At 40.0% G+C, this 26300-nt stretch overlaps 1 protein-coding gene across 3 annotated transcripts in view; it reads left to right on the top strand.

The window, feature by feature from the left end:
• Positions 1 to 26300, top strand: part of ARFGEF1 (ADP ribosylation factor guanine nucleotide exchange factor 1) — a 131846-nt gene that overhangs the window by 83131 nt on the left and 22415 nt on the right. The window contains exons 29-38 of one of the 3 annotated variants that reach the window (XM_017520216.2): positions 3593 to 3722; positions 5041 to 5176; positions 5258 to 5396; positions 8016 to 8070; positions 12889 to 13021; positions 18477 to 18616; positions 20055 to 20223; positions 21614 to 21752; positions 23099 to 23216; positions 24824 to 26267. In XM_017520216.2, coding sequence (XP_017375705.1) covers positions 3593 to 3722; positions 5041 to 5176; positions 5258 to 5396; positions 8016 to 8070; positions 12889 to 13021; positions 18477 to 18616; positions 20055 to 20223; positions 21614 to 21752; positions 23099 to 23216; positions 24824 to 24979 — 1315 coding nt within the window. In that variant the 3' untranslated portion in view covers positions 24980 to 26267. Of the gene's footprint in view, positions 1 to 3592; positions 3723 to 5040; positions 5177 to 5257; positions 5397 to 8015; positions 8089 to 12888; positions 13022 to 18476; positions 18617 to 20054; positions 20224 to 21613; positions 21753 to 23098; positions 23217 to 24823; positions 26268 to 26300 lie in introns of those variants that run through there. The other 2 variants (XM_017520215.2, XM_037735456.1) reach the window with 2 other exon arrangements.

The raw sequence follows: 26300 nt of genomic DNA, 5'->3' as shown, positions 1-26300 counted from the left end.
TATATATATATATACATATATATATATATATACACATATATATATATACACACATATATATATATACTTTAAGTTCTGGGGTACATGTGCAGAATGTGCAGGTTTGTTACATAGGTACGCACGTGCCATGGTGGTTTGCTGCAGCCATCACCCTGTCACCTACATTAGGTATTTCTCCTAATCCTATCCCTCCTCTGTCGCCCAACACCCTGCTCTCCCTCCTTTAGGCCCCTCCCCCAACAGGCCCCATTGTGTGTTGTTCCCTCCCTGTGTCCATGTGTACTCATTGTTCAACACCCACTTATGAGTGAGAACATGTAGTGTTTGGTTTTCTATTCTGTGTCAGTTTGCTGAGAATGATGGTTTCCAGCTTTTTCCATGTCCCTGCAAAGGACATGAACTCTTCCTTTTAAAAAAGGCTGTATAGTATTCTGTGGTGTATATGTGCCACATTTTCCTTATCCAGTCTATCATTGATGGGCATTTGGGTTTGTTCCAAGTCTTTGCTATTCTGAACAGTGCCACAATAAACATACATATGCATATGTCTTTATAATGGAATGATTTATAATCCTTTGGGTATATACCCAGTAATGGGATTGCTGGATCAAATGGTATTTCTAGTTCTAGATCCTTGAGAATTGCCACGATGTCTTCCACAATGGTTGAACTAATTTCCACTCCCACCAACAGTGTAAAAGCATTTTCCATTTCTCCGCATCCTCTCCAGCATCTATTGTCTCCTGATTTTTTAATGTTTGCCATTCTAACTGGCATGAGATGGTATCTCAGTGTGGCTTTGATTTGTATTTCTCTAATGACCAGTGATGATGAGCTTTTTTTCATATGTTTGTTGGCTGCATAAATGTTTTCTTTTGAGAAGTGTCTGTTCATATCCTTCCTCCACTTTTTGATGGGGTTATTTTTTTCTTGTAAATTTGTTTAACTTCTTCATAGATTCTGGTTATTAGCCCTTTGTCAGATGGGTAGATTGCAAAAATTGTTTCCCATTCTGTTGGTTACCGGTTCACTCTAATGATGGTTTCTTTTGCTGGGCAGAAGCTCTTTAGTTCAATTAGATCCCATTTGTCTATTTTGGCTTTTGTTGCCATTGCTTTTGGTGTTTTAGTCGTGAAATCCTTGCCCATGCCTGTGTCCTGAATGGCATTGCCTAGGTTTTCTTCTAGGGTTTTTATGGTGTTAGGTCTTATGTTTACATCTTTAATCTATCTGGAGTTAATTTTTGTATAAGGTGTAAGGAAGGGATCCAGTTTCAACTTTTGGCATATGGCTAGCCAGTTTTCCCAACACTATTTATTAAATAGAGAATCCTTTCTCCAGTTTGTTTTAATCAGGTTTGTTAGAGATCAGATGGTGGTGTAGGTGTGTGGCATTGTTTCTGAGGCCTCTGTTCTGTTCCATTGGTCTGTATCTCTATTTTGGTACCAGCACCATGCTGTTTTGATTGATTACTATAGTCTTGTAGTATAGTTTGAAGTCAGGTAGTGTGATGCCTCCAGCTTTGTTTTTTTGTGTTTTGTTTTTTGTTTTTGCTTAGGATTGTCTTGGCCTATCTGGGCTCTCTTTTGGTTCCATATGAAATTTAAGGTGGTTTTTTCCAATTCTGTGAAGAAAGTCATTGGTAGCTTGATGGGGATGGCATTGAATCTATAAATTACTTTGGTCAGTGCTGCCATTTTCACGATACTGATTCTTCCTGACGATGAGCATGGAATCTTTTTCCATTTGTTTGTGTCCTCTCTTATTTCCTTGAGCAGTAGTTTGTAGTTCTCCTTGAAGAGGTCCTTCACATCCCTTGTTAGTTGTATTCCTAGGTATTTTAATCTCTTTGTAGCAATTGTGAATGGGAGTTCACTTATGATTTGGCTCTCTTTTATTGGTGTATAGGAATACTTGTGATTTTTGCACATTGATTTTGTATCCTGAGACTGCTGAAGTTGCTTATCAGCGTAAGGAAATTTTGGGCTGAGACAATGGGGTCTTCTAAATATACGATCATGTCGTCTGCAAATAGAGATAATTTGATGTCCTCTTTTCCTAATTAAATACCCTTTATTTCTTTTTCTTGCCTGATTGCCCTGGCCAGAACTTCCAATACTATGTTGAATAGGAGCGATGAGAGAGCATCCTTGTCTTGTGCCAGTTTTCAAAGGGAATGCTTGTAGTTTTTGCCCATTCAGTATGATGTGGCTGTGGGTTTGTCATAAATAGCTCTGATTATTTTGAGATACATTCCATTGATAACTAGTTTATTGAGAGTTTTTAGCATAAAGGGCTGTTGAATTTTGTTGAAGGCCTTCTCTTCATCTACTGAGATAATCATGTGGGTTTTGTCTTTGGTTCTGTTTATGTGATGGATTATGTTTGTAGATTTGCAGATGTTGAACCAGCCTTGCATCCTAGGGATGAAGCTGACTTGATCTTGATGCTTTATTCTGTGCTGTTGGATTTGGTTGTCAGTATTTTATTGAGGATTTTCGAATCAGTGTTCTTCATGGATATTGACTTTGAAATTTTCTTTTTTAGTTGTGTCTCTGCCAGGTTTTGGTATTAGGATGATGGTGGTCTCATAAAATGAGTTAGGGAGGATTCCCTCTTCTTGTATTTTTTGGAATAGTTTCAGAAGAAATGGTACCAGCTCCTCTTTGTACCTCTGGTAGAATTCGACTGTGAACCCATCTGGTCCTGGACTTTTTTTGGTTGGTAGGCTATTAATTGCTGCCTCAATTTCAGACCTTGTTATTGGTCTGTTCAGGCATTTGACTTCTTCGGGTTTAGTCTTGGGAGTAAGTGTCCAGGAATTTATCCATTTCTTCTAGATTTACTGGTTTATTTGCATAGAGGTGTTTATAGTATTCTCTGATAATAATTTGTATTTCCGTGGGATCAGTGGTGATATCCCCTTTATCATTTTTTATTGCATCTATTTGATTCTTCTCTTCTTTATTAGTCTGGGTAGCAGTCTATCTATTTTGTTGATCTTTTCAAAAAACCAGCTCCTGGAATCATTGATTTTTTTTTTTTTAAGGATTTTTTTGTGTTTTTGTCTCCTTCAGTTCTGCTCCAATCTTAGTTATTTCTTGTCTTCCACTAGCTTTTGAATTTGTTTGATCTTGCTCCTCTAGTTCTTTTAATCGTGACGTTAGGGTGTTGATTTTAGATCTTTCCTCTTTTCTCATGTGGGCATTGAGTGCTATAAATTTCCCTCTACATACTGCTTTAAATGTGTCCCAGAGATTCTGGTATGTTGTGTCTTGGTTCTCATTGGTTTCGAAGATCATCTTTATTCAATTTACAGTTTGTAAATGCTGCAGTGGTGAGGTAAGAGTAAAGGAAAAGTAAAATAAAAAGTTTATGGCCAAGACCTTTAGAGGTTTTTTCCCCTGAATGATGTATCCTGAAGGAACCTGTTGTTTTTACAACTTAAATTTTTTATAACCCAGTGTCATGTGTTAATTTCAGACTAGTTTTAAGCATTCTGTTTTTAGTAGCTTTCTGAACTGTAAAAACTATTTTAGGAGAAGTATGCTTTTTTGTATTATAGCTTTCTGATTGCGTTTTGTCATTTTAGGGGTTTAACAGTAATGTTTGAAATAATGAAAACATATGGCCACACTTACGAAAAACACTGGTGGCAGGATTTATTTAGAATTGTTTTCAGAATCTTTGACAATATGAAATTGCCAGAACAACAGACAGAGGTAAGAGGACACACAATTTCCATTTAGCTTAGTTAAGTTAAAAGAGTCTCAGTATTATCCCCAATACATTTTAGTGTTTCAAATTAAGTACAGACAAGAATTCCTAGAAATTTTTTCTTTAAGGCATGAGGATATAATAGTATATCTTTATAAATAAGAACACTGGCTGGGCACAGTGGCTCACGCCTGTAATCTCAGCACTTTGGAATGCCAAGTGGAGGTGGATCATCTGAGGTTAGGAGTTTGAGACCAGCCTGGCCAACATGGTGAAACCGCATCTCTACTAAAAATACAAAACTTAGCCAGGTATGGTGGCGGGCACTCATAATCCCAGCTACTTGGAAGGCTGAGGCAGGAGAATCATTCGAACCTGGGACATGGAGTTTGCAGTGAGCTGAGACTGCACCATTACACTCCAGCCCGGGTGACAGACAAGAGCCAAACTCCGTCTCAAAAAGAAAAAAACTATGTGGAGGATAGAACTGAATTGATAAATTTTTTTTTGCTTTGTTTTGTTTTCAGTATTTTTCTTGACCTTTCCATTTCTTTTCCTCATTTTGACAGTCATAAGTATAAAACATTAGTAACTTTTTCTTTAGTATTATATAGTGATTTTTTTGCATTGAATAAATAATACGAAGTAAATTTTTTATTTATTTCAACATATTTTACTATGAACCAGTTACAGTATATATTTTAGGAAATGTGTCAAGAGACCTGCACATTTTCCCCTTTTGTTTCATATAGCAGAATTAAATGCAGACTTCTGTGATTATTTTTTATGGGTTTGAAAAAAATAAAGAAATTACAGTTATTTTGTATAGCCCTTCTTTTATGGTGTTTTCAGATAACCATACTTCAGGAAAGCCATTTTTATTTTAAACCTATGCTAGCCCCATTTGGATAAATTCTTACCTCTTTCTTCTTTATTTCCCTTTAATGTTCTGTCATATTCTAGAGCAAGGCCAGCTGTTGCTATTCATGCACTTTGAAAAGTTATAATGTTAATATCGAGATGATATGGTGATAGTTTTTTTAAATATGCAAAACAAATAGTGTCAAAAATAGTTAAATTATTATATACATGGGTGGTTATGGGGTAATGAAGAGTAATTGATACCAGATTTTAAGTTGAAGTGACTGTAACGTTCTAGAGGGAATTCAGTGTTCGAAAAGGAAGACTAACAGCCTTATGTTTTAAATATGAAAACATTTGTGTGTGTGTGTGTGTGTGTGTGTGTGTGTGTGCGTGTGTTTATTTTTTAATCATAGTAGTTGATGAATGGCATGATGTTCATTTAACAACTTTTTTCCCCAGAAAGCTGAATGGATGACAACAACTTGCAATCACGCACTTTATGCAATCTGTGATGTGTTCACTCAGTATTTAGAAGTACTCAGTGATGTACTTTTGGATGATATTTTTGCTCAGCTCTACTGGTGTGTGCAGCAAGGTAGGTCAATACCAGATATGTGACACAAAGTGTTAAATGTGTCCTGGTAATATATAAATGAGTTGCTCTTTTCTTTCCTAGACAATGAGCAGTTAGCACGATCTGGTACAAACTGTTTAGAGAATGTTGTTATTCTGAATGGTGAAAAATTTACCCTAGAAATCTGGGATAAAACTTGCAACTGCACACTGGATATCTTCAAAACCACAATCCCACACGCGTAAGAAGATTTTATACAACTTTACATTTATATTTCTATGTTGGATGTGTTGGAGAGTGACTAGTAATTAAAAGTTTGATAGTGACTAGTGATTTCTCATAACAGAAATCCTTTTACGCTTGTCTTACTATTTCATAGATTTAGATTTATTACAAAACAAACTCTTCTAAACTATAACAGACAAATGAATTAAATTATTTGTAAACCAAAACCTTTTGTCTGTTTATCCAAACTTTGAAGTAATTATGCTGACTTTTATAAGATTTTATTTATTCATATCAAACCAAGCAGTGGTTTTGAGTTGGAAAAAAAAAAAAAATCTTGGCCTATGTTTCAGTTACTGAGGATTTAATAATCTAAGGAAATATGTTTTCACATATTATATTTCATATTTTATAACAGCTTGTCATCTTTCTCCAAGGGATGAGTTTGAAATGGAATTATAGTGAAGTTGTTTGTTTATTTATTTTTTTTTTGAGATGGAGTTTCGCTCTTATTGCCCAGGCTGGAGTGCAATGGCATGATCTCAGCTCACTGCAACCTCCACCTCCCGGGTTCAAGTGATTCTCCTGCCTCAGCCCCCCGAGTCGCTGGGATTACAGGCATGTGCCACCATGCCTGGCTAATTTTGTATTTTTAGTAGAGATGAGGTTTCTCCATGTTGGTCAGGCTGGACTGGAACTCCCGACCTCAGGTGATCCGCCCGCCTTAGCCTCCCAAAGTGCTGGGATTACAGGCATGAGCCACCATGCCTGGCTAGTGAGGTAGTTTTTATCAGTGAGGAAGCTAAAACATTGTCTTGCTAAATGACTTATCATGGTAGTGCCTGGATGACTTGAAGGACAGACTGGAACTTACTTTTCAGCTTACCCCCAGGAGCTCTCTGGTGTGCACATAGTTTTACCTTACATCTACAATTTTTACATTTACAGGTAGATTCTTATTTAGAGCATCTTATTGAATAGATACATGGGTATGCACTGGCACAAAACTGTATATGAAAATCATCAATCCAGATTTTTAAGCTTCATGAACTTTTTGTTGACATGAATTAAATATGTTTTTTTTGTTTGTTTGTTTTTGTTTTTGTTTTTTTTGAGATGGAGTTTCACTCTTGTTGCCCAGGCTGGAATACAATGGCACAGTCTCGGTTCACTGCAACCTCCACCTCCCAGGTTCAAGCAATTCTCCTGTCTCAGCCTCCCAAGTAACTGGGATTACAGGCGCCCACCACCACGCCTGGCTAATTTTTGTATTTTTAGTAGAGATGGGGTTTCACCATGTTATCCAGGCTGATCTTGAACTCCTGGCCTCAGGTGATTTGCCTGCCTCCCAAAGTGCTGGGATTACAGGCATGAGCCACCACATCCAACTCCTGTGTTTGTATTCCTATAATCTCCTTGTGAAAATCCAAATCAGTAGTACATAGGAAGTCAAAAGAAACACACCCCTAGGAAAGCAGTCTCTTGGTAGGACTGCACTAAAATGATACATAGTAATCTCTTTGTCCTGTTTGTTCCAACTATTGGATAATTTTTTTTTTGGTGCACTCTTTTATTGGAGCAATGTGAGTTACTAACAAATGATACGTGTCTGTCACAGTTTATCTGTGACCCTTATGTCAAAGATAGTATAAGCTGTTGTCTTTCTTTACAAAAACCAATTGTGCTGTACATTCTTTTTGGTAAGCACTGCTTCTGTTTTAATTTACTGAATTATACACTCTGGAACCTTAAAGAGCATGTAACAAAAAATCTTGATAGAAATATCTATACCAGAGCTTTTTTCATATTGAATTGAAATAATCTATTTGCCATATATCTGCAGAAGCTCCTGTTTCTCAGAAACTAGAACTCGGTCCTTAATTATGTTTTTATCCTGAGCACCTGATTCAGTAGTAGCAAGTTCCTTTCTCATTTGGACCGAATTTTTATTTTTTGTACTTTAAAAGAATCTAAAGTATTTTATAAATATTTTTAGTTTTAATTTTATGAATTTTTTTTAAAATTTGAGATGCAGTCTCACTCTGTTACCCAGACTGGAGTGCAGTGGCGTGATCTGCAACCTCTCACCCGCAGATTCAGGCAATTCTCCTGCATCAGCATCTTGAGTAGCTGGGATTACAGATGAGCGTCACCAGCTAATTTCTGTATTTTTTAGTAGAGACGGGGTTTCACCATGTTGGTCAGGCTGGTCTTGAACTCCTGACCTCATGATCCTCCAGCCTCAGCCTCCCAAAGTGCTAGGACTACAGGTGTGAGCCACCACACCTGGCCAATTTTATGAATATCTTTTGAGAAGTCTCTCTGAAAAATATTTGGTGACATTTATGTTTAGGGAAAGGAGGTTTTAACTTTTTAAAACATATTAGTCTTTTTTTTAATGCAAAACTGTAACAGATTACCCTTTTAATTATATTAAATGCCACTTAATTGTTTTCTAAAAATACATATTTTAAACTTTCTACTAGTTTTTCAGGAAATTGCTCTTAGCAGTAGTCAAAGATGGAATGTGTAGTTGGTATATTGATGTTACATTTCTTGTGCCCATTTCAAAATATGCTGGATGTGGCATGTGGCACAGCCTCCTAGTGATTGATGTGGTTTTGATATCTTAAAGGCTCTTAACCTGGCGACCCACTTCTGGAGAAACTGCCCCCCTACCTCCATCTCCTGTAAGTGAAAAGCCATTGGTAAGTTTTAGTCAATAAAGTATATTGAAATTAGTTATTTGTGATGAGTAATTCTATTATGGTCAAACTCTTATATGTGAGTGTCTTAGTTCATTCCTGCTGCTATTAAAAAATACCTGAGACTGGATTATTTATAAATAGAAATTTATTTTTTGCAATTACGAAGGCTGGGAATTGTATGAACAAGATGTCTGATGAGAGCTGCTCTCGGCTTCCACGATAGCACCTTGTTGCTGCATTCTCACATGGTGGGACATTCTCACATGGTGGGAAGGAGGAGGGACAGAAAGGGGCCTAGCCAGTTTCCTCCAGCCCTTTTTTAAGGCACTAATTCTCATGGCTTACTTACCTCCTAAAATCTCTACCTGTTGATACTGTTGTGTTGGGGATTGAGTTTCATTATGAATTTAGGAGGGAAGAGAAACATTCATATCATTTCAGTAAGTTCAGCTGTTTTAAGAAGATGGCATAAATTTGGTTGAGAATTTTGAGGTTAATTCTGTGGTAAATTTCACAGACAATATGTCTCTCTGTTAAATGCCATGAAGGGAGTATTTAAAAATTTTTTTTTTTAAAGATGGGGTTTCACCATGTTGGCCAGGCTGGTCTTGAACTCCTGACCTCAGGTGATCCACCCACCTCTGCCTCCCAAAGTGCCAGGATTACAGGTGTGAGCCACCGCACCCGGCCTTTAAATTACTTTTTAATAGGTCATAGAGCAAAATGATTTTTTCAGGGTTGTGAGAGAAAGGTGCCATATTACCTAGCTATCTCCATGTAAAGCTGAAGATATTGTTGATTAGTATTTAAACTTTTTATATAATTTCACCTTATAGAAAAGTAACACCAAACAGTACAAAGGATTCTAATATAAACTTCACCCAGTGTATTGGTTTCTTAGGTCTACCATAAAAAATTACCACAAACTTGGTGGCTTAAAACTACTGAAACTTTTTATTTCATGGTTCTAAAGACCACAGTCCCAAATCAAGGAGTTAGCAGGGCTACGTTCCCTCCAAAGGTTCTGAGGGAAAATTCTTATTAGCTTCTTCCAGCTTCTGGTGGCTGTTGACAACCTTTGGCATTATTTGGCTTCCTCACATATCACTCCAATCTCTGCCTCTATCTGTCTGTAGCCTTCCTCACTGTGTGTGTGTGTGAAATCTTTCTCTCTCCTTTTTGTTTTATGAAGACATTATTCATTGGATTTAGGGTTTACCTGAAATCCAGGATGATCTCATCTCAAGATACTTAATTACATCTGAAAAGACCTCATGTCCAAGTAAGGTAACATTTGCAGGTATCAAGGGTCAGGACTTGGACATACCTTTTAGGGGACAATATTCATCCCACTACAGTCTACCCACTGACACCTGAAAACTCATGTCCATCCTATTGGCAAAAGATGATCACCCCATTCTGAGGTCCCCAAAAGTCTAAACTCACTACAGCATCAACACTATGTCCAAAATCCCATCTAAATATCATCAAAAGTCCCTAATCTGATCATCTCAGACATCTTAATTAGGAATGGGTGACACTCAGAATATGATCTATTCTGGGGCAAAATTCATCTCCGTCTGTGGACCTGTGAACCTAGAAAACAGGTTAGTAACTTTTAAAATACAGTAGTGGGACAAGCCTAAGATAGACATTCTCATTGAAAAAGGAGAAATTGGAAGGAACAAAAGATCACCAGTCCTAAGCAAGGTTGAAACTTAGCAGGGACAATTCCATTGAGTTTTAAGGCCTGAGAATAATTCTGTGTGGCGTGATATTCTGCCTTCTGGGGTCATGGCTTTCTTCTTTGGGCCTGAGCCCTGCGCTCTCAGTTGTTCTTCTTTTTCATAAAAGTTAGCACATTTGCACCTCTGTTGACCCATTTGCTGCCTGTAGAATCCTAGAAGTCAGCCTCCCTTCATCTTATTGTTTCTGTCCCTTTCATTCTAGGCTGGCCCTATGTCTACTGGTACATCACTCTCAAAATCCTTGTGGGGCTTCTGTATGTGTTAAGAGAAACCATGCTATTAAAAAAGAGGGCAATCCACACATCTTTCTGGTTAGACCTGTTATGTTCCTGGTTTCTGCTGAGATGGCTGATCGAATCCACTAGACATATACCTAATCTCTTTGGCAAAAACTGGTCCAGCTGTAGCCTTGCCCTTCTCTCCAAAGCATGCCTTCCTAACTATTCATTTCCTAATTGTAGCATCCTTTTCAATCTGAATAGGCCAAGATCCTCTCAAATCATCAAGTACTGGTTTCTTTTTCTTAACAGTTCTTTCCTCAATATATCTTGTGCTTGCAGTGTACTGTAAACAGCAAGGATAAACCAGGCCACACCTTCAACACTTTGCTTGGAAATCTCAACTACATATCTAAGTTCATCACTTAGAACTCTGCTTTCCACCCAACAATTCAGCCAAGTTTTCTGCCACTTTACAATAAGGATCACCTATCAGTATCTAATAATATGTTCTTGATTGCCTTATAAGACCTCACCGGAAGCACCTTTTGAGATTCATATTTGTACCAATAGTCTGTTTCATGGCTGTAGATGTGTTCTCTAAGATGGTAGAAGCTTTCTCTCATACATCGCACTTCCTTGTGGATCCTCACCAGAACCACATTTGACATCCATATTTTTACCAACAGTCTCCTCGGGGCAATCTGGGTATTTTCTATCATGTGTCTCAAAACTCTTCCAGCTTCTACCATTGCCCAGTTCCAAAGCTACTTCCACATTTTTAGGTGTTTATTACAGCCACATTCCATTTGTGGTATCAAAATCTTTATCAGGGCCAGAAAAACAAAACCAGCAAGAGATATAAAAATAGATTTAAGGAACTGGCTTATGTGATGTTGGAGGCTAACAGGCTTGAAATTTTGTAGGGCAGGCTGGAAACCCTTTAGCCAGTGGTGAAGCTGCAGTTCACAGGCAGGAAACCTGTTTTGTTCAGTTTTGAAGGCCTTCAACTGATCGGACAAGGCCCATCTAGATTATTGAAGATAATCTCCTTAAAGTAAACTGACTATAAATGTTAACCACATCTATAAAATACTTTCATTGCAACACCTGGAATTGTATTTAATTGAATTGTTAGTCCTTTGACTTAAGTATCTGGCTTAAGTATATAGGATATTGGTACTGTGTTGTAGCCAGATTGACACAAAAGTAATCATTACACCAAGCTTCTCCAAATGTTATCATTTTACATTTGTTTTTACCAACCCCTGCTTTCCTCCCTCTTTTTATCTTGCTACCCCGCCTCCCACACAATACAATTTTCTGAATTCTTTAAAAGTAATTTGTAAATATAATGCCAATTTATCCCAACAATCAGAAAATTATTTTTGGAACAATACTCTTATTTAATCTACAGGTCTTTTCAAATTTGTACTGTTCCTCCCAATAATACCTTTTTGAATTTTAAACCCAGGAGACTGTAAAGTGGCAGACTAATGCCCACTGACTGGATTTGTCCCCCACAGTTTTTAACTTTCTGAACACATTTTCAACAGTTAAAACTTCAATTTCACAGAAAAATCTCATTCTGAATTGCCATTGAGAACTGTGACATCTAGCACTGAGCCCATGGTGCTCCATGACTCTGTGTGCTGACACTGTCCATTCAGCACAGACCCTGCTATTGGGACATCAAAAAAATTATCCTCATTTACACTGGTTTGTGAAAAAAATTGAGAAAACAGTGTACCTAACATCCAAAACTTCCTCTAATAAGAGCAAGGCTTTTAAATCCCCAATTTTGTGATCTAGTTTTTGTGCAGCTTTAGTTTTCTGGGGAGAACATTTTAGAAATCACCAGAGTGTTCAAGAGGGCCAGTGACCAAATATATTTAAAACCAGTGCTTTCATTTATCTTCAGTAAGATAATACATTTTTAATTCTGAGAACTGAGTAATCTCTTCCTTAAAATACACTTAAGTCCGAGCTAACATATTGTTTTGATCATAACTATTTCTGGTAACACAGGCCCATCTTCCTTTCCTACATGCAGATAAGGTTGCTGCAGGCTGGGACTGTTAGGTCAGAATAACAAGAGCTAAGCACTGTTCCCAAAACCAAGCTCTCTCCTCTCTGAGTATGCTGTCCCTTTATAATGAAAGAAAGCTCGAGGAGTAGTAGGGTCAGCTGCCATTTATTGCCCAACACTGTGCTGTCAGTGTTTTGGATTTATTATTTCTAGTTCTTAACAACCTGCAAGGAAAGTGTGTTATCTCTTTGTAGATCAGAAAACCTCACCTCGGGAAATTAACCATTTTTCCAAGGTTATACTCTTTGTAATACCAGAGCCTTAATCTTGTGTAGGTCTTTTGGACTCCAGCATCCAGCTTCTCTTCATGATATGACACTCCTAGACAGTCACCTTCATACTGTTCTTTCTAGTCCCTGGGTCTATGGGTGACAGAAGATCCTTTTCTAAATTTACCCCTGCAAAAAGTGTCCCTGGGCTCAGCCCCTCCTCTCTGCCAAGTATGTGTTCTGTTTAGATTTCATGAACACTTGTGGGTATTGCTGACTAGTTTCTCTACACATTGAAGTTTCACATTTTTATTTGTTGCTGTTGGATGGTATCAAACCTGAGCCCAGTGAGGGTAAGAAAGTCAGCTTTTCTTTATGTACAGGTAATTTTAAATAATTTTCTCATTGTGTTATAACTGTAACGTGTAAAACATCGTTTTCAAAGGGACATAATATAATTTTTAAAAATAGCATTATAGAAAATATCTTCACCCATAAACTTTATTAACCATACTTACAATAATTTTTTTTATTAGGATACAATATCACAGAAGTCTGTAGATATTCACGATTCTATTCAGCCAAGATCTGTAGATAACAGACCACAAGCACCACTGGTTTCTGGCTCTGCTGTTAATGAAGAAGTCAGCAAAATTAAATCTACAGCAAGTGAGTTATTTCTCTAAATAAAAATAAATTAGTGTTTTATTTAGGAAAGGGACAATTTTGGCTTTACTTTTATTATTAACAAGCATATACTATAATTGTATCATCACCTCTTTACTGTGCTTACCCTAATTTGGACACCCTCTGATAGATAGATGCCCTCTTACAGAAGGTCAAGAACTCTGCTAATACCTGAAATGTCAGTTTTTCCACCAATAAGCACCTGAGTCTTCTTCTCTCTCCATCCCCTTCTGCATGCCAACCAACCCCATGTTCTCTCTGCAAAAGTAAGGCCTGGCATGCCTTACTCTACCCATCTGCACGGGGAAGTAGTGAGGAACTGTTGCCTTCTAAGCAGGAACACCTCACTTGTTGTTGTTGTTTCTGTGTTTTTTCTTTTTCTTTTTTTTTTGTTTTTGAGACAGAGCCTCACTCTGTTGCCCAAGCTGGAGCGTGATCTCAGCTCACTGCAGCCTCAACCTCCTAGGCTTAAGCGATCCTCCCACCTCACCCTCACGAGTAGCTGGAACTACAGGCATAGCCTCATCATGCCCACCTAATTTTTTATATTTTTTGTAGGGACCAGGGTTTTGCTATGTTGCTCAGGCTGGTCTTGAACTCCTGAGCTCAGGCCATCCACCTGCGTCAGCTTCCCAAAATGCAGGGATTACAGGTGTGTGCCATCACATCTGGCCAGGAGCACCCTACTTTTTAAGAAGCAAGCCTCCTTTCTCCACATTGCTCCTCAACCTTAGTCGGCCTGTGCCCATTCCCTCACTGCCGCCCACACCCCTATCTTCACACAGGGATACACAGGTCACCTGTATTCCTTCCCTCACCTTTTCACAAATAAGAGGAACCCTTCACTTTTTTACTGTATTGATTCAGTTTCATTTGCCGAAGGAAAATTATAACACCTAGAAAAGACCACAGCCTCCTTACAGGAAAACAGGACAGCTTTGAGAACTTTTTAAAAACTGAGGTGAAATTTACATAACAGAAGTAACCATATTCAAGTGAATAATTCAGTGGCATTTGGTACATTCACAGCCACTACCTCTGTCTAGATCCAAAGCATTTTCCTCACTCCTAAAGGGAGCCTCCCCACCCATAACTGTTACACAGCCGTTTCCTCTTCTCCCCTCCCCAGCCCCTGGCAGCCACTAATCAGCTGTGTTTGTGAATTGTCTATTCTGCATATTTCATATAAATGGGATCATACAAAATATAAACTTTTGTGTCTGTCTTCTCTCACAATGTTTTCAAGACTCATCATGTTGTAGCATGAATCAGTAATTCATTCCTTTTTATCAGTAATAGTCCACCAAATGTATAGACCACATTTCGTTTATCCATTTGTCTGGTGAGGGACATTTGTGTTTGTTTCACCTGCAGTTGTCATGAATAGTGCTGCTACAAACTGTTATGTACAAATATCATTTGAATACCTGTTTTCAGTTCCTTTTTGTTATCTACCTAGGAGTGGAATTGCTAGCTTGTATAGGGCGATTCTATGTTTAACTTCTTGAGGATCACCACCAAGCAATTTTCTATAGCCAGTGGCTGCATACATTCCTACCAGCAATTCCAGTGTTTCCACGTCTTTGCGAACGCCTTTTTTGTTGTTATTAAATGACAACCATCCTAGTGGATGAGAAGTTGAACCTCATTGTGGTTTTGGCTGGCATTTCCATAATTATTAGTGGTGTTAAGCATCTTCTCATGTGCTTGTTGGCCATTTGTATTTCTTATTTGGAGAAATTTTTATTCATGTTCTTTGCCTGTTTTTAAATTTTGATGAAGTCCAATTTTTCTTTTATTAGCCATGGCTTTGGTGTCATTGTCAGAGTCCAAGGTCATGAGAATTTCCCCCTTTGAAGTTTTACTTTTTTTGTTTTGTTTTTTGAGACAGAGTCTTACTCTGTCGCTAAGGCTGGAGTGCAGTGGTGCGATCTTGTCTGACTACAACCTCCACCTCCCAGGTTCAAGTGATTCACCCGCCTCAGCCTCCCTAGTAGCTGGGATTATAGCCACATGCCACCATCCCTGGCTAATTTTTGTATTTTTAGTAGAGACAGGGTTTTGCCATGTTGACTAGGCTGATCTCAAACTCCTGGCCTCCACTGATCCACCTACCTCAGCTTCCCAAAGGGCTAGGATTACATGTGTGAGCCACCACGCCTCGCCTATGAAGTTTTATTCTTTTCGCACTTTTATTTAGGTCATTGATCCATTTTGATTTAATTTTTTTCCGGGAATTTTTTAATCCTAGGTACTTACAGTTCTTGAGAGAAGATAGGCTTTGTTATATCCTACTGGAAAGGAGCTTCTTTGTTCAGTCACTGTATTTTGCTAATTTCTTAAAGGGGAAATAGGTGGTATTGAGTGGCCTGGTTTCATTTTTCATTCCTGATCTCCAAAGAACAGAATGGTTCATATAGGAATCCTTTGCAGCTTCAGTCTGCACTGAGAAAGGCCAGGAGGACAGAATAGTGAGTGGCTTTTTTCACTTTCAGACTCAAGACTGAATTTAAACACACTTAGCTTTGTGAGGGTAGGACTTGGTCTTCCCACAGTGGAAAGTGTACACATGGCTACTCTGAGACTGTCCTTTTTCCTGGGGCAAGGGTTCTGCTTTCCTGCCACCGTCAGCTGTCAATTCAGACTGCATCCTTAGGCCAGACATTCCACTCTTGCTCCCCTGGAAGACTTTTAGGCAAGGTTCATCCTGGATCTGTTGACTCAGAACAGGTAAAGCTGGAGGAATAACAAGCGGCTACCCTGCTCCCATGTGCTCTTTTCTTTAGTGGATAAGTTGTGGTTCCCCTGTTAGATGGGGAGGCCAACTGCCATCTGACTCTCCAACTCAGTAAAAAGAATCAAAGCACAAACCAGCCTCATTCTTTCTACACCACTGCTCCGTCAAGTTAATTCAGTGCCTGCAGTCCCACGTAGTTAAAATCTGCTTCGCATTGCTCTCTGTTGTGTGGACAATGAAATGGTCAACTAATATAACCCTAGCAGTGTCAGGCCTTGTCATGACTAAAATTTGTCCAAACAGATACTGTCTTCAAAAGTGCTCCTGGTCCTTGCTAGTGAGACTGTAGCCAGTAAGTATGAAGAGCTTCGAATCCCAGTTGAGAGTAAGACTGTCTGAGTCTCTGCTGGAAGCTCTTAACATCCCTGAAAAACTCATGTTGGAACTGATGAAGATAGGTCTCTTAAAACCTCCATCTACTGCTGAGTCCCTTCTGGAGTCCAGGTGCTACTAGGAGTCTCTTGCCCCAGGGACTAAGATGTTTTTCTGACTTGAATAAGGGAGTGAATGGATGACTGCCCGTGCCACTGTCACTGTAATAAAGGACTAAGAAGGAAGAGATAACCTTAGGACTCACAGGTTTCTTTGTTTTTTTTAACTCAAGATGTAGTCCTAAGAACTAAATGTTAAATAGAATAGTGTTTATGAAAAGTCTATGGAAAGGAGGCTTCATTAATGACCTCAATAAGGATAAATTTAAGTCAGTTATTTTTCCACCCCCCAAAATCCCTAAAACATGAATTTATCTTCCATACATTAATGCTAGAAAAGGGAATTTGTAGTGAAGTGTTTTTCATAGTAGAAAGAAATAGGGATTATAAGTCACCCAGCATTGGGGCCATTGCCCCAAGACTGCCTAGTAGGCAGCTCCCTTTGGGCAGTTGTCTGCCTCCTGGAAAACTTCCTGCCAAAGCTGCCCCTGAGAATCTGGGATGGAGGTGTGGTGATATGGTCTGGGTCCCCTGGGCCACGTGGCAACAGCGTCTCAGAAGTTGAGTCCTCTTTTCTAACCTTGTGCTGCTACATTGCTTAGCTACTTAGCTGGCATGATCAGACAACTGGAGCACTCTCATGACTGTGTCCACATGGGCCAGCGGACTGTCAGAAACGCCCTGTTGAACAAATGTGTTCAGGATAGAGGGATGTGGCTGTGTATAGCTGATGAGGGGAACACTGGTGGCACTTTTGTTACTTTGAAGTTTGGTTACTTTTGAAGAAATGTGTTCAGCCTAACCTTTTTTTTTTTTTTTTTTTTGATACGGAGTCTCGCTCTGTCACCAGGCTGGAGTGCAGTGGCACGATCTCGGCTCACTGCAACCTCCGCCTCCCAGGTTCAAGTGATTGTTCTGCCTCAGCCTCCCAAGTAGCTGGGACTACAGGTGCATACCACCACACCTGACTAATTTTTGTATTTTTAGTAGAGACAAGGTTTCACCATGTTGGCCAGGCTGGTCTCGAACTCCTAAACTCGTGATCTGCCCGCCTTGGCCTCCCAAAGTGCTGAGATTACAGGTATGAGCCACTGTGCCTGGCCCCGGCCTAACTTTTACAGACTTCTTTGCTGATGGATCTCTTTGAAAATAAGAGGTAATTTCAGCCACAACTATGAATCTGGGTCCAAATAAAACATGTGCTGTGGCCAAACCACAGTATTGCATAGGTTCATCCGGAGTCTTGGCTGCCCTCACTTCCTGTCTCACATTGATCTGTTCTGTTATTTTCTTATGTCATAGGTTTTCATACAACCTATTTTCTTTTTTTAAATTTTATTTATGTATTCATTTATTTATTTTTGAGATGGAGTCTTGCGCTCTTGCTCAGGCCGGAGTGCGGTGGCATGATCTCAGTTCACTGCAACCTCTGCCTCCTGGGTTCCAGCAATTCTTCTGCTTCAGCCTCCAGAGTAGCTGGAATTACAGGCATACGCAACCATGCCTGGTGAATATTTTTGTAGCTTTGTAGAGATGAGGTTTCACCATGTTGGCCAGGCTGGTCTCGAACTCCTGACCTCAGGTGGTTCGACTGCCTTGGACAGTGCTAGGATTACAGACGTGAGCCACCATGCCCGGCCCCTTTATTCCCTATTTTCAAAGGTTGGACTTGGGTTTACAGTTAATATTTTTAGATTTTTATCCATTTGTTACATTTTTGTTAAAAATAACTTGAATCTTTTAAAAAAAATTTTTAGCAGGAACATCTTGAACATATTCATTGTTCTGAATCAGAGGTGTCTAATCTTTCGGCTTCCCTGAGCCACATTGGAAGAATTGTCTTGGGCCACTCATAAAATACACTAACTGATGAGCTTTAAAAAAAAAGCCTCATGATGTTTTAAGAAAGTTTATGAATTTGTGTTGGGCTGCATTCAAAGCTGTCCTGGGCCACATATGGGCTGTGGGTTGGACAAGCTTGTTCTAAATCATATAGGGCACTTGTCTTTTAAAAATTACTTTTCTAAGGCTTTTCTGAATATCAGTTAAACTTTTACTGAGTAGTGCCTGTGTGCAAAAGCAGTATGTCCTTCTCAGTGTGATATGTGAATACATATTAATGTTTCCTTAGCATTGTAATGTCATGGAAATTATAAAGGATTCAAAATAATTTTTTGTTTGCATGTGCATTGATGGGGTTTCCTCACAGAATTTCCAGAACAAAAATTGTTTGCTGCCCTGTTGATTAAATGTGTTGTGCAGCTGGAACTCATCCAGACTATCGACAACATTGTCTTCTTCCCAGCCACAAGTAAGAAGGAAGATGCGGAAAACTTAGCTGCAGCCCAGGTAAGGAGACGGGAGGACAGCTGCTTTTTTTGTGTAAGGAGGAAGTTAGCTATAACGGTCTGGGCTGTAGAGTCAGGCTACAGAATTAATTTGAGGGGCCTTCATTATACAGATGTCCTTTTAAGCCATGAGACTGGATCCCATCACGAGGTAGTGAGGACGGCTAGAGCCATCCTCCAGGGAGGAAGGTCAGCAACTGAGCCCCAGGGACCTCATCCTCTACAAATCCTGGAGCTGAGGCAGCTAGCAGAGACTGAGGACAAGAACCCATGAGGCAGGGTGGGGAGGCGCAGGGAAGCAGGTGCCAGTTGTCCTGGAAGTCAGATGAAGAAAATTCTTTAAGAAGAATCGTGTGATCAGATGCTTGTTAAATGCTCTGAATAGGTCAGTGATATACATCTGAGACTTGCCCTCTAACTATTTGGAGGACTTTGGAACCTTAACAGTATGTTAAATGTTAAATAAAGAACAAAAGCATAATTGTAATGGGAAGAGAGAGAAGGAGAGGATGTAGACTCAGCCAGTAGTTGGTTAATAAGTTTCACTATAAAGGCACAGAGAAATGTGATAGCTAGAATGTGAGGAGGTCAAGAGAGGGGTTTGCTATGTTTTGTTCTCCCGATTGGTAATACAGCAGCATGTTCACTGGTAAGAGCTTTCCAGTAGGGAGAGAAAGAACTGAGTGTAGGCAAGAGAGGGGCAGTTGCTAGGGCCATGTTTTTGAGTGACTGGATATAGTGCCTCATACAGAGTGGGAATCACTTGGGGTAGAAGCCCACACAATTCCCATGTGGCGGCAGGGGGAGGGCTGGGGGGTGGCTTATGGATGCAGGAAGGCTGGTACATTTAAGTAGGAGCTTGTGAGGGACCTCCTCTGCCAGCTTCTGATTTCTCACTGAGATGAAAAGAAAAGTCGTCTACCATATGAGGTTTGGAAGAATGTTTTAGCTACTTGAGAAGTGAAAATGTGAGCTGGTTGGCCAGGAACATGGCCTAGGCCAAGGGCTGCCAAGGGCTGGGCAGCAGAGTCCACTGGTATAGAGAGAAACCAGTCTGCTTTCTCCAGTCACACATGACACGGAGTAGGCAGTTTTGCCAGTTTTTAAGAAGAGGTGAGGGGTTGTGAAAAAGAATAATTAAAATCATGGTGCATGGACTCCAAAGCAGTTGAGAAGAGAAGGGAGGACTTGAGGCGCTAAGGAGCGAGCACAGGGCCAGGGAGTTGGGAGTCCAGGAGGGGCTGGGCTGATGGGAGGCGGTGTTCAGGGACAAGTACACACAACAGAAGGTGGACCTTCCCTTACTTTCTGTTAGGTTAGAGAAAGCTGAGTGTACCTGTGGCTTTCTTGTAAAACTGGTCTTTGGGGAACATTGAGTCCTAAATTCACTAAAATTATTGTGACTGTGTGTATATCCTGGGGTGGTTTGTTTTCCAAAGAGAGACGCGGTAGACTTTGATGTTCGAGTTGATACTCAAGACCAAGGAATGTACCGGTTTTTAACATCACAACAACTTTTTAAGCTACTGGACTGCTTATTAGAGTCACATAGATTTGCAAAAGCATTTAATTCCAACAACGAACAGAGGACTGCTCTGTGGAAGGCAGGTAAGCTGCGCATACCTCCCATTTCATGTTCACTGTTGATGGATGTGGGACAGGTACATACATGTATTAGAACTCACTGACTGTCTACTGTGGGTCTGTGTAAGTCACTATATGTACACTGACCTTAACAGTAATAAAGTAACCTCACAACCAGGCCCTTCTCTGGACTACAGTAAGCCCAACTACTTGGGTGGATTTTTTCCACCTTGGTCTACTAGTTGACTGATAACTGGTGTTTCATCTTGTTTACCCAACCTGGAGCTTCTTGTTGTTTGGCATGATAAAAAGCCGTCCTTAAGGAAATACACATGTGTGAAGGTTGCACACGAAACCTGGCATGTGTATTTGAGTGGCTTCTCTCTTACTGAGAACGGCCAAAGCTCAGAGTGAAGGTGAATGTATTGGGACGTGAGGTATATTTGTTCTAGAACAAGTTAGACATTTTAAACAAAATAAGTGTTATAATCCAAAGTGACATTGTTAATTTTTTAATTTAAGAAATAGAGCCAGGTGCAGTGACTCATGCCTGTAGTTCCAGCTACTCGTGTGGCTGAGGCAGGAGGATTGCTTGGGGCCAGAAGTTCAAGACCACCATGGGCAACATAATAAGACCCTGTCTCTACAAAAAATTAAAAATTAGCCGGGCATGGTGTTATGCACCTGTAATCCCAGCTACTCGGGAGGCTGAAATGGGAGGATCACTTGAGCCCAGGAGTTTGAGGCTGCAGTGAGCTATGATCACACCATTCACCTCCAGCCCGGGCAACAGAAACCCCGTGTCTTAAAAAAAAAAGAAAGAAATATATACAAAACAGTGCTGGGAAGATGAGGGGCAGCAAAATAAGGCACAGAAAAAGAAAGGAGGAGGCTGATACTTACCAGACAAAAAGGTTTGGTGCTTATGTTTGCTTATTTAAAACAGCTATGCCATTCTCTTCCCTTTACAACCTAACTTCTGGAAAGAGTAGTCTGTACTTATTTTTCCACCTTCTACCGCCAAGTTGCTGCCACCAATCCAATCCACTGGGCCTATTCCTGCTGTTAGTGCCTCCTTGTGTCCACATACACCAGACCCATCAGACCTCTACAGTTCTCACCTCCTGGAGGCTTCCCCTGTTCATCTGAGAGCCCTGGTGCAGGCAGAGCACATGGCTCCTTCCACAACTTTGTCTATGGGGATTCAAGTGCAGTTTCATTTTTATATCTCATATCCCCAACTTGAATAGGAAGGGAATTCTGGACATGGAAATCACTTTGACATTGGCTGCTATGGCTCTGCTTTGTAAGCAGCAGATGCTGATGGCTGAGCACACCATAATGTGCCTCCATATGGGCTGTTGGACCTAAAATGCCTTCCCAAACTAATCCCAGAAACTTCCCCTATCTGCAGGATTCAAAGGCAAATCCAAGCCCAACCTTCTGAAGCAGGAGACCAGTAGCCTGGCGTGTGGGCTGCGCATTCTCTTCCGGATGTACATGGATGAGAGCCGCATTAGTGCCTGGGAGGAGGTCCAGCAGAGGCTTTTGAAGTAAGACTCTTGACTGGTTTCCGTTGCTGACCAGGTGACCATGTGGTGCTGGGCAGGAAAGGGTCACTGGTGGGACCACACCAAGAGCTGAGCCTTTGGGGCCTGGACTCCCCTAATTCCACAGAGCAATTGTAAAAATTAAATTCAGTCTTAGAGATGAATATGCTTTAGTGACATGTAGCCAAGTCATGTCTAACATATAGGACAAAGGAGAAGGTTTTCTATTTTAAAATTTTAAAACTGTCAACTATGATAATCATTTTTAGGCCTAATGTCATAAGATAGATAGTGCTTTTACAGAACAATCATTTGTGAAAGTGACAACTCTCCTACCTGCATTTACTTTGGAAAAAAATATTTGGAGTTTAAGTGTTACTTTTTTTACTTTTTTAAGACAACTAATGTGTAAACTCAGGCTAAGAATGAAACATGCCGGCCGGGCGTGGTGGCTCATGCCTTTAATCCTAGCACTTTGGAAGGCCAAGGAGGGCAGATCATGAGGTTAGGAGTTCAAGACCAGACTGGCCAACATGGTGAAACCCTGTCTCTGCTAAAAAATACAAAAATTAGCTGGGCATGGTGGCTCGTATCTGTAATCCCAGCTATTTGGGAGGTTGAGGTAGGAGAATTGCTTGAACTGGAACCCGGGAGGCAGAGGTTGCAGTGAGCTGAGATTGTGCCACTGCTCTCCAGCCTGGGCTACAGAGCAACACTCCATCTCCAAAAAAAAAACAAACAAACAAACAAAAAAAAAACAAAAAAACACTGCCAGTATACCTTTAACACAGCTCTTGAAGGATTCCCAAAAAAAAAAAAAAAAGAATGAAACATGCCATTTAGAAAGAATACTGTCATCTGCATTGTATTTTCATACCTACTTGAGGAATAGATGTTCTGAGGCCAGTTAAATACATTTTAGAATTTTAAGGGATCACTTAGTCTGTTATCCCATTTAATTGACAAGACTGATTAAGGCCCAGAAAGATATAGGGCCTCACAAGGATCAGGGAAGAGAAGAGCCGCCTCAGATTCCAGCCCAGGTCTCTTGAAACTAAGCTTCACATGTGCTACCTGCCATACAGCAGCTTTGAATTCAAAGAAACTTAGAAAATTAGGAAAATGAGGGTTTCCTGATAAGTTACAATGGCTTCTTTTAAACATGCTTGGTTTTCTTCCCAATTTGAAAAGCATGTTTATGTTGACATTCCAGCTAATGTAAACAGATGGGATCTAACATGTTCTTGAATAGTTCATATTCACCACTATGTTCACGATTGCTCTTTCGCAGTGAATGTAGGGACCAGCAGGTATGCAAATAACATTAAAGGAAACCTTTTCTTTTGCAGTGTCTGCAGTGAAGCGCTAAGTTACTTCCTTACTCTAACATCAGAAAGTCATCGGGAAGCCTGGACTAACTTACTGCTTTTGTTTCTAACTAAAGTTCTAAAGATAAGCGATAATAGGGTAAGTATGAGGCCCTGAATCTGGCCTCACATTTCTAGCCTGATTTGTGTTGGGATGCCAGGTCCCAGAGCCGCTGTGCAGGAGCTCTCAGGGATGAATCAGGCAATACCCAGGCTGCACTGCTGCTTGTGCAGTGCCACCAGTGGCCTTGCTTATCTTCCTCATTCCTCACTTTCCTCTCTCCTTACTCAGCTTTGTTCACTATCAGCGGTTCTCTTGGGGATGCAATAGGCGCGGGATCAGAATCCCTTGGGATACCTTGGCAAGTTCCTGGGTTCCCTCAATATTGAAATTCCCATTCTGACCCCAGGAGTCTCCCTTTTTTCCCCATTTTGAAAACTGCTGTCCAGCCACCTCATGGCCTTGGACTCTGCCCTCTACTCAAGACTACATCTGGTTCCTGGGCTTGTACTCTGGGCTGCAGGTGTTCCTTTGGCATATTTAGTGGTTCCAAGTAATCCAGAGTCCCAAGTGAATGGGCGGCATGTAAGAATTTTAAACCAGTAGAAGTAAAGATAAAATGCACACGTGACTACAAATATAAGTGCATATTTAAGGTTTTCAAAAATGTGCCTTCTACTCTTAGAAAAAATAGCAACTTAGAGCTCACATATAAGGAAACAGGTTGCTTTGCTGTGACCCTACAATAGGTTTTAAAACGCCTAGTTGTGTGGCCTGATACTTGAATGGCCAAGGGCTTATTTAAACCCCAAACGGCCTCTGTTACTCCACAGCTGGCTTTTTTCCCCATATGTCTCATTGCTTCCCTGGATCTGGAGGGGCACAGAGGGGTAGGAAAGGAGGCTATAGACTAGAGTTCAGAGATAAAGGAACTACTGCAAAGATACAGCCAAAGTAAAGTAATTGAGCTGTACATGTGAAACTGTAGCTTTGCCTGGAGAACTGTTTAGATTTTATATTGCAGTGTTAGGTAGAATTTTCCCCAAAACTAAAAATTTTATGTAACAAAAGATAAAATTTCAGTAACCTATAGTTTATAAAAACTCAACTCTAGGCCAGGTGCGGTGGCTCATGTCTGTAATCCCAGCACTTTGGGAGGCTGAGGTGGGCAGATCACTTAAGGTCGGGAGTTCAAAACCAGCCTGGCCAACATGGAGAAACCCCGTATCTACTAAATACACAAAACTAGCTGAGTGTGGTGGCGCATGCCTGTAATCCGAGCTACTCAGCAGACTGAGGCAGGAGAATCGCTTGAACCCAGGAGGCAGAGGTTGCGGTGAGCCGAGATCGTGCCATTGTATTCCAGCCTGGGCAACAAGAGTGAAAAACTGTCTCAAAAAAGACAAAAACTCCGGTTTGTACTCAGTTGCTTCCTTTTGCTTATTATCCAGGAAAGAGAGTGCTAAATTACTAAAAGTTTGTAAAAGATATACAGGCAAATGTTTTTCAAAACAAGGATATGTAAGTGAATCGTGTTTGTATGAAGTGAGTTTTTCTAACACTTCTGTCTCCCAGTTCCACAATCCAGAGTCACTGCCTGCTATGAACCTTACTTTCCTGGCTACTGTAATTGAGCCTGAGAGTAGGCAGTTTTAGGCTCTGGAGTTTGCAAGCACTGCTAACAGAGAAATTCATTTTCCCTGCAGTTTAAAGCTCATGCATCATTCTACTACCCTCTCTTATGTGAAATTATGCAATTTGACTTGATTCCTGAACTTCGTGCTGTTCTTAGAAGATTTTTTCTGCGAATTGGAGTAGTTTTTCAGATATCACAACCACCACCTGAACAGGAACTTGAATAAACAAGCAATGATGAGAACTCAATATTTTTGTTGGCATTTACATCCCTTCGCTCTTTAAAAGGACGCTGGAGCTGAGGTTTCCTACCTGAAAAATGATTTCTCTGGATTGCAGTGTCTGAGAGTTACTGGTAAAGATGCTTAGAACTCTTACTCAAACTTGCAACACTCCAGTCCCTTTTAGCACTGGTGGATTTTGTGTGTTACGTTGGCCTCATGTTGAGCAGAAAGCCTTTCTAAACAGTGTCAGCTCATGCTCACGGATCCCTTCCCTAGGTCCCGAGCCCCACATATTTTTGGCAGGTGTGGAAGTGAAACTTACCCAAAGAACTATAGATGTAACGATTGAACTTCTACAAGAAGTACAACTCAGGAGAGCTGTATTTTGAAGGATAAAATGTTTATAATTGGGGAGTGGGGAGAGAAGAAGAAATTATTGTTCATGGTAAAAGATATTTAGCAACTATGGTATTCTTACTCTGAAGATTTTTGCACACTCAGGCTATCTGAGATACTGGTAATCATCCTGTGAAAAATGTACAGAGATGCAGGTCTGTAATATAAAAATCTTAAACATTATATAGTTCTTCCTGCACTGTTTTCTTTATTTTCTTATTGATTTGCTAAATACCCATAATATTTTGTCAAATGCACTAAACATTTGGGTGGAACTTTGTCTTTTTTATTTTGTGCGGATTTTTAGTTTTGCCCTTCTTGAGAGGTGGTAATTTTGAGGCTTTAACATGCCCAGAAGCTGTTGTGGCCAACACTTCAACAACAGGGGAAAAAAGGTAGAAAATATCCCTACTGACTATAACTACCTGTAACATATTTCTCTTAGGGCTTTTAAAGATGAGCCATTAAAATAGAATGATCCTTTATGGACCGAAAAACTTGAATCACTGCAAAATGAATCCAGATTGCTGTCATTTTCTTTTCTTTTGGGTGGTGGGGCTTGATGTAGATTTTACTCTATGTACAGAATTTAACGTTGAATATATTAAAATAACAAATCTGGCATGGTTTGCGGAGGTTAGATTTACTGGAAATGTATTCATACTGTGAATTGTGCTCTGATGGTTAAAAGAAAAGATTGTCAAGCATTCCGTATTAACAGTGGATGTAGAAAATTTTTTCAGATGGATAAAATGTATATGGTACAGATGTAAAGTTTTCTATGTAAAAAATTCTGTACAACTTTCTGTACAATATTGATTCTCATCTGGCATATTCTAATCAGGTTATAGGTCAATAAAGTTTTTGAATTATTTCATCAGTGCAATCAAAACCTGTATAACCCACCCCCATGTTTCATTCCATTTTT

Source organism: Cebus imitator, unplaced genomic scaffold (genome assembly GCF_001604975.1).
Source record: "Cebus imitator isolate Cc_AM_T3 unplaced genomic scaffold, Cebus_imitator-1.0 Scaffold817, whole genome shotgun sequence".
In the NCBI taxonomy this organism is placed as follows: Eukaryota; Metazoa; Chordata; class Mammalia; order Primates; family Cebidae; genus Cebus; species Cebus imitator.
Note: the sequence above shows the minus strand (reverse complement) of the source record. Positions and strands in the feature narration are given on the sequence as shown.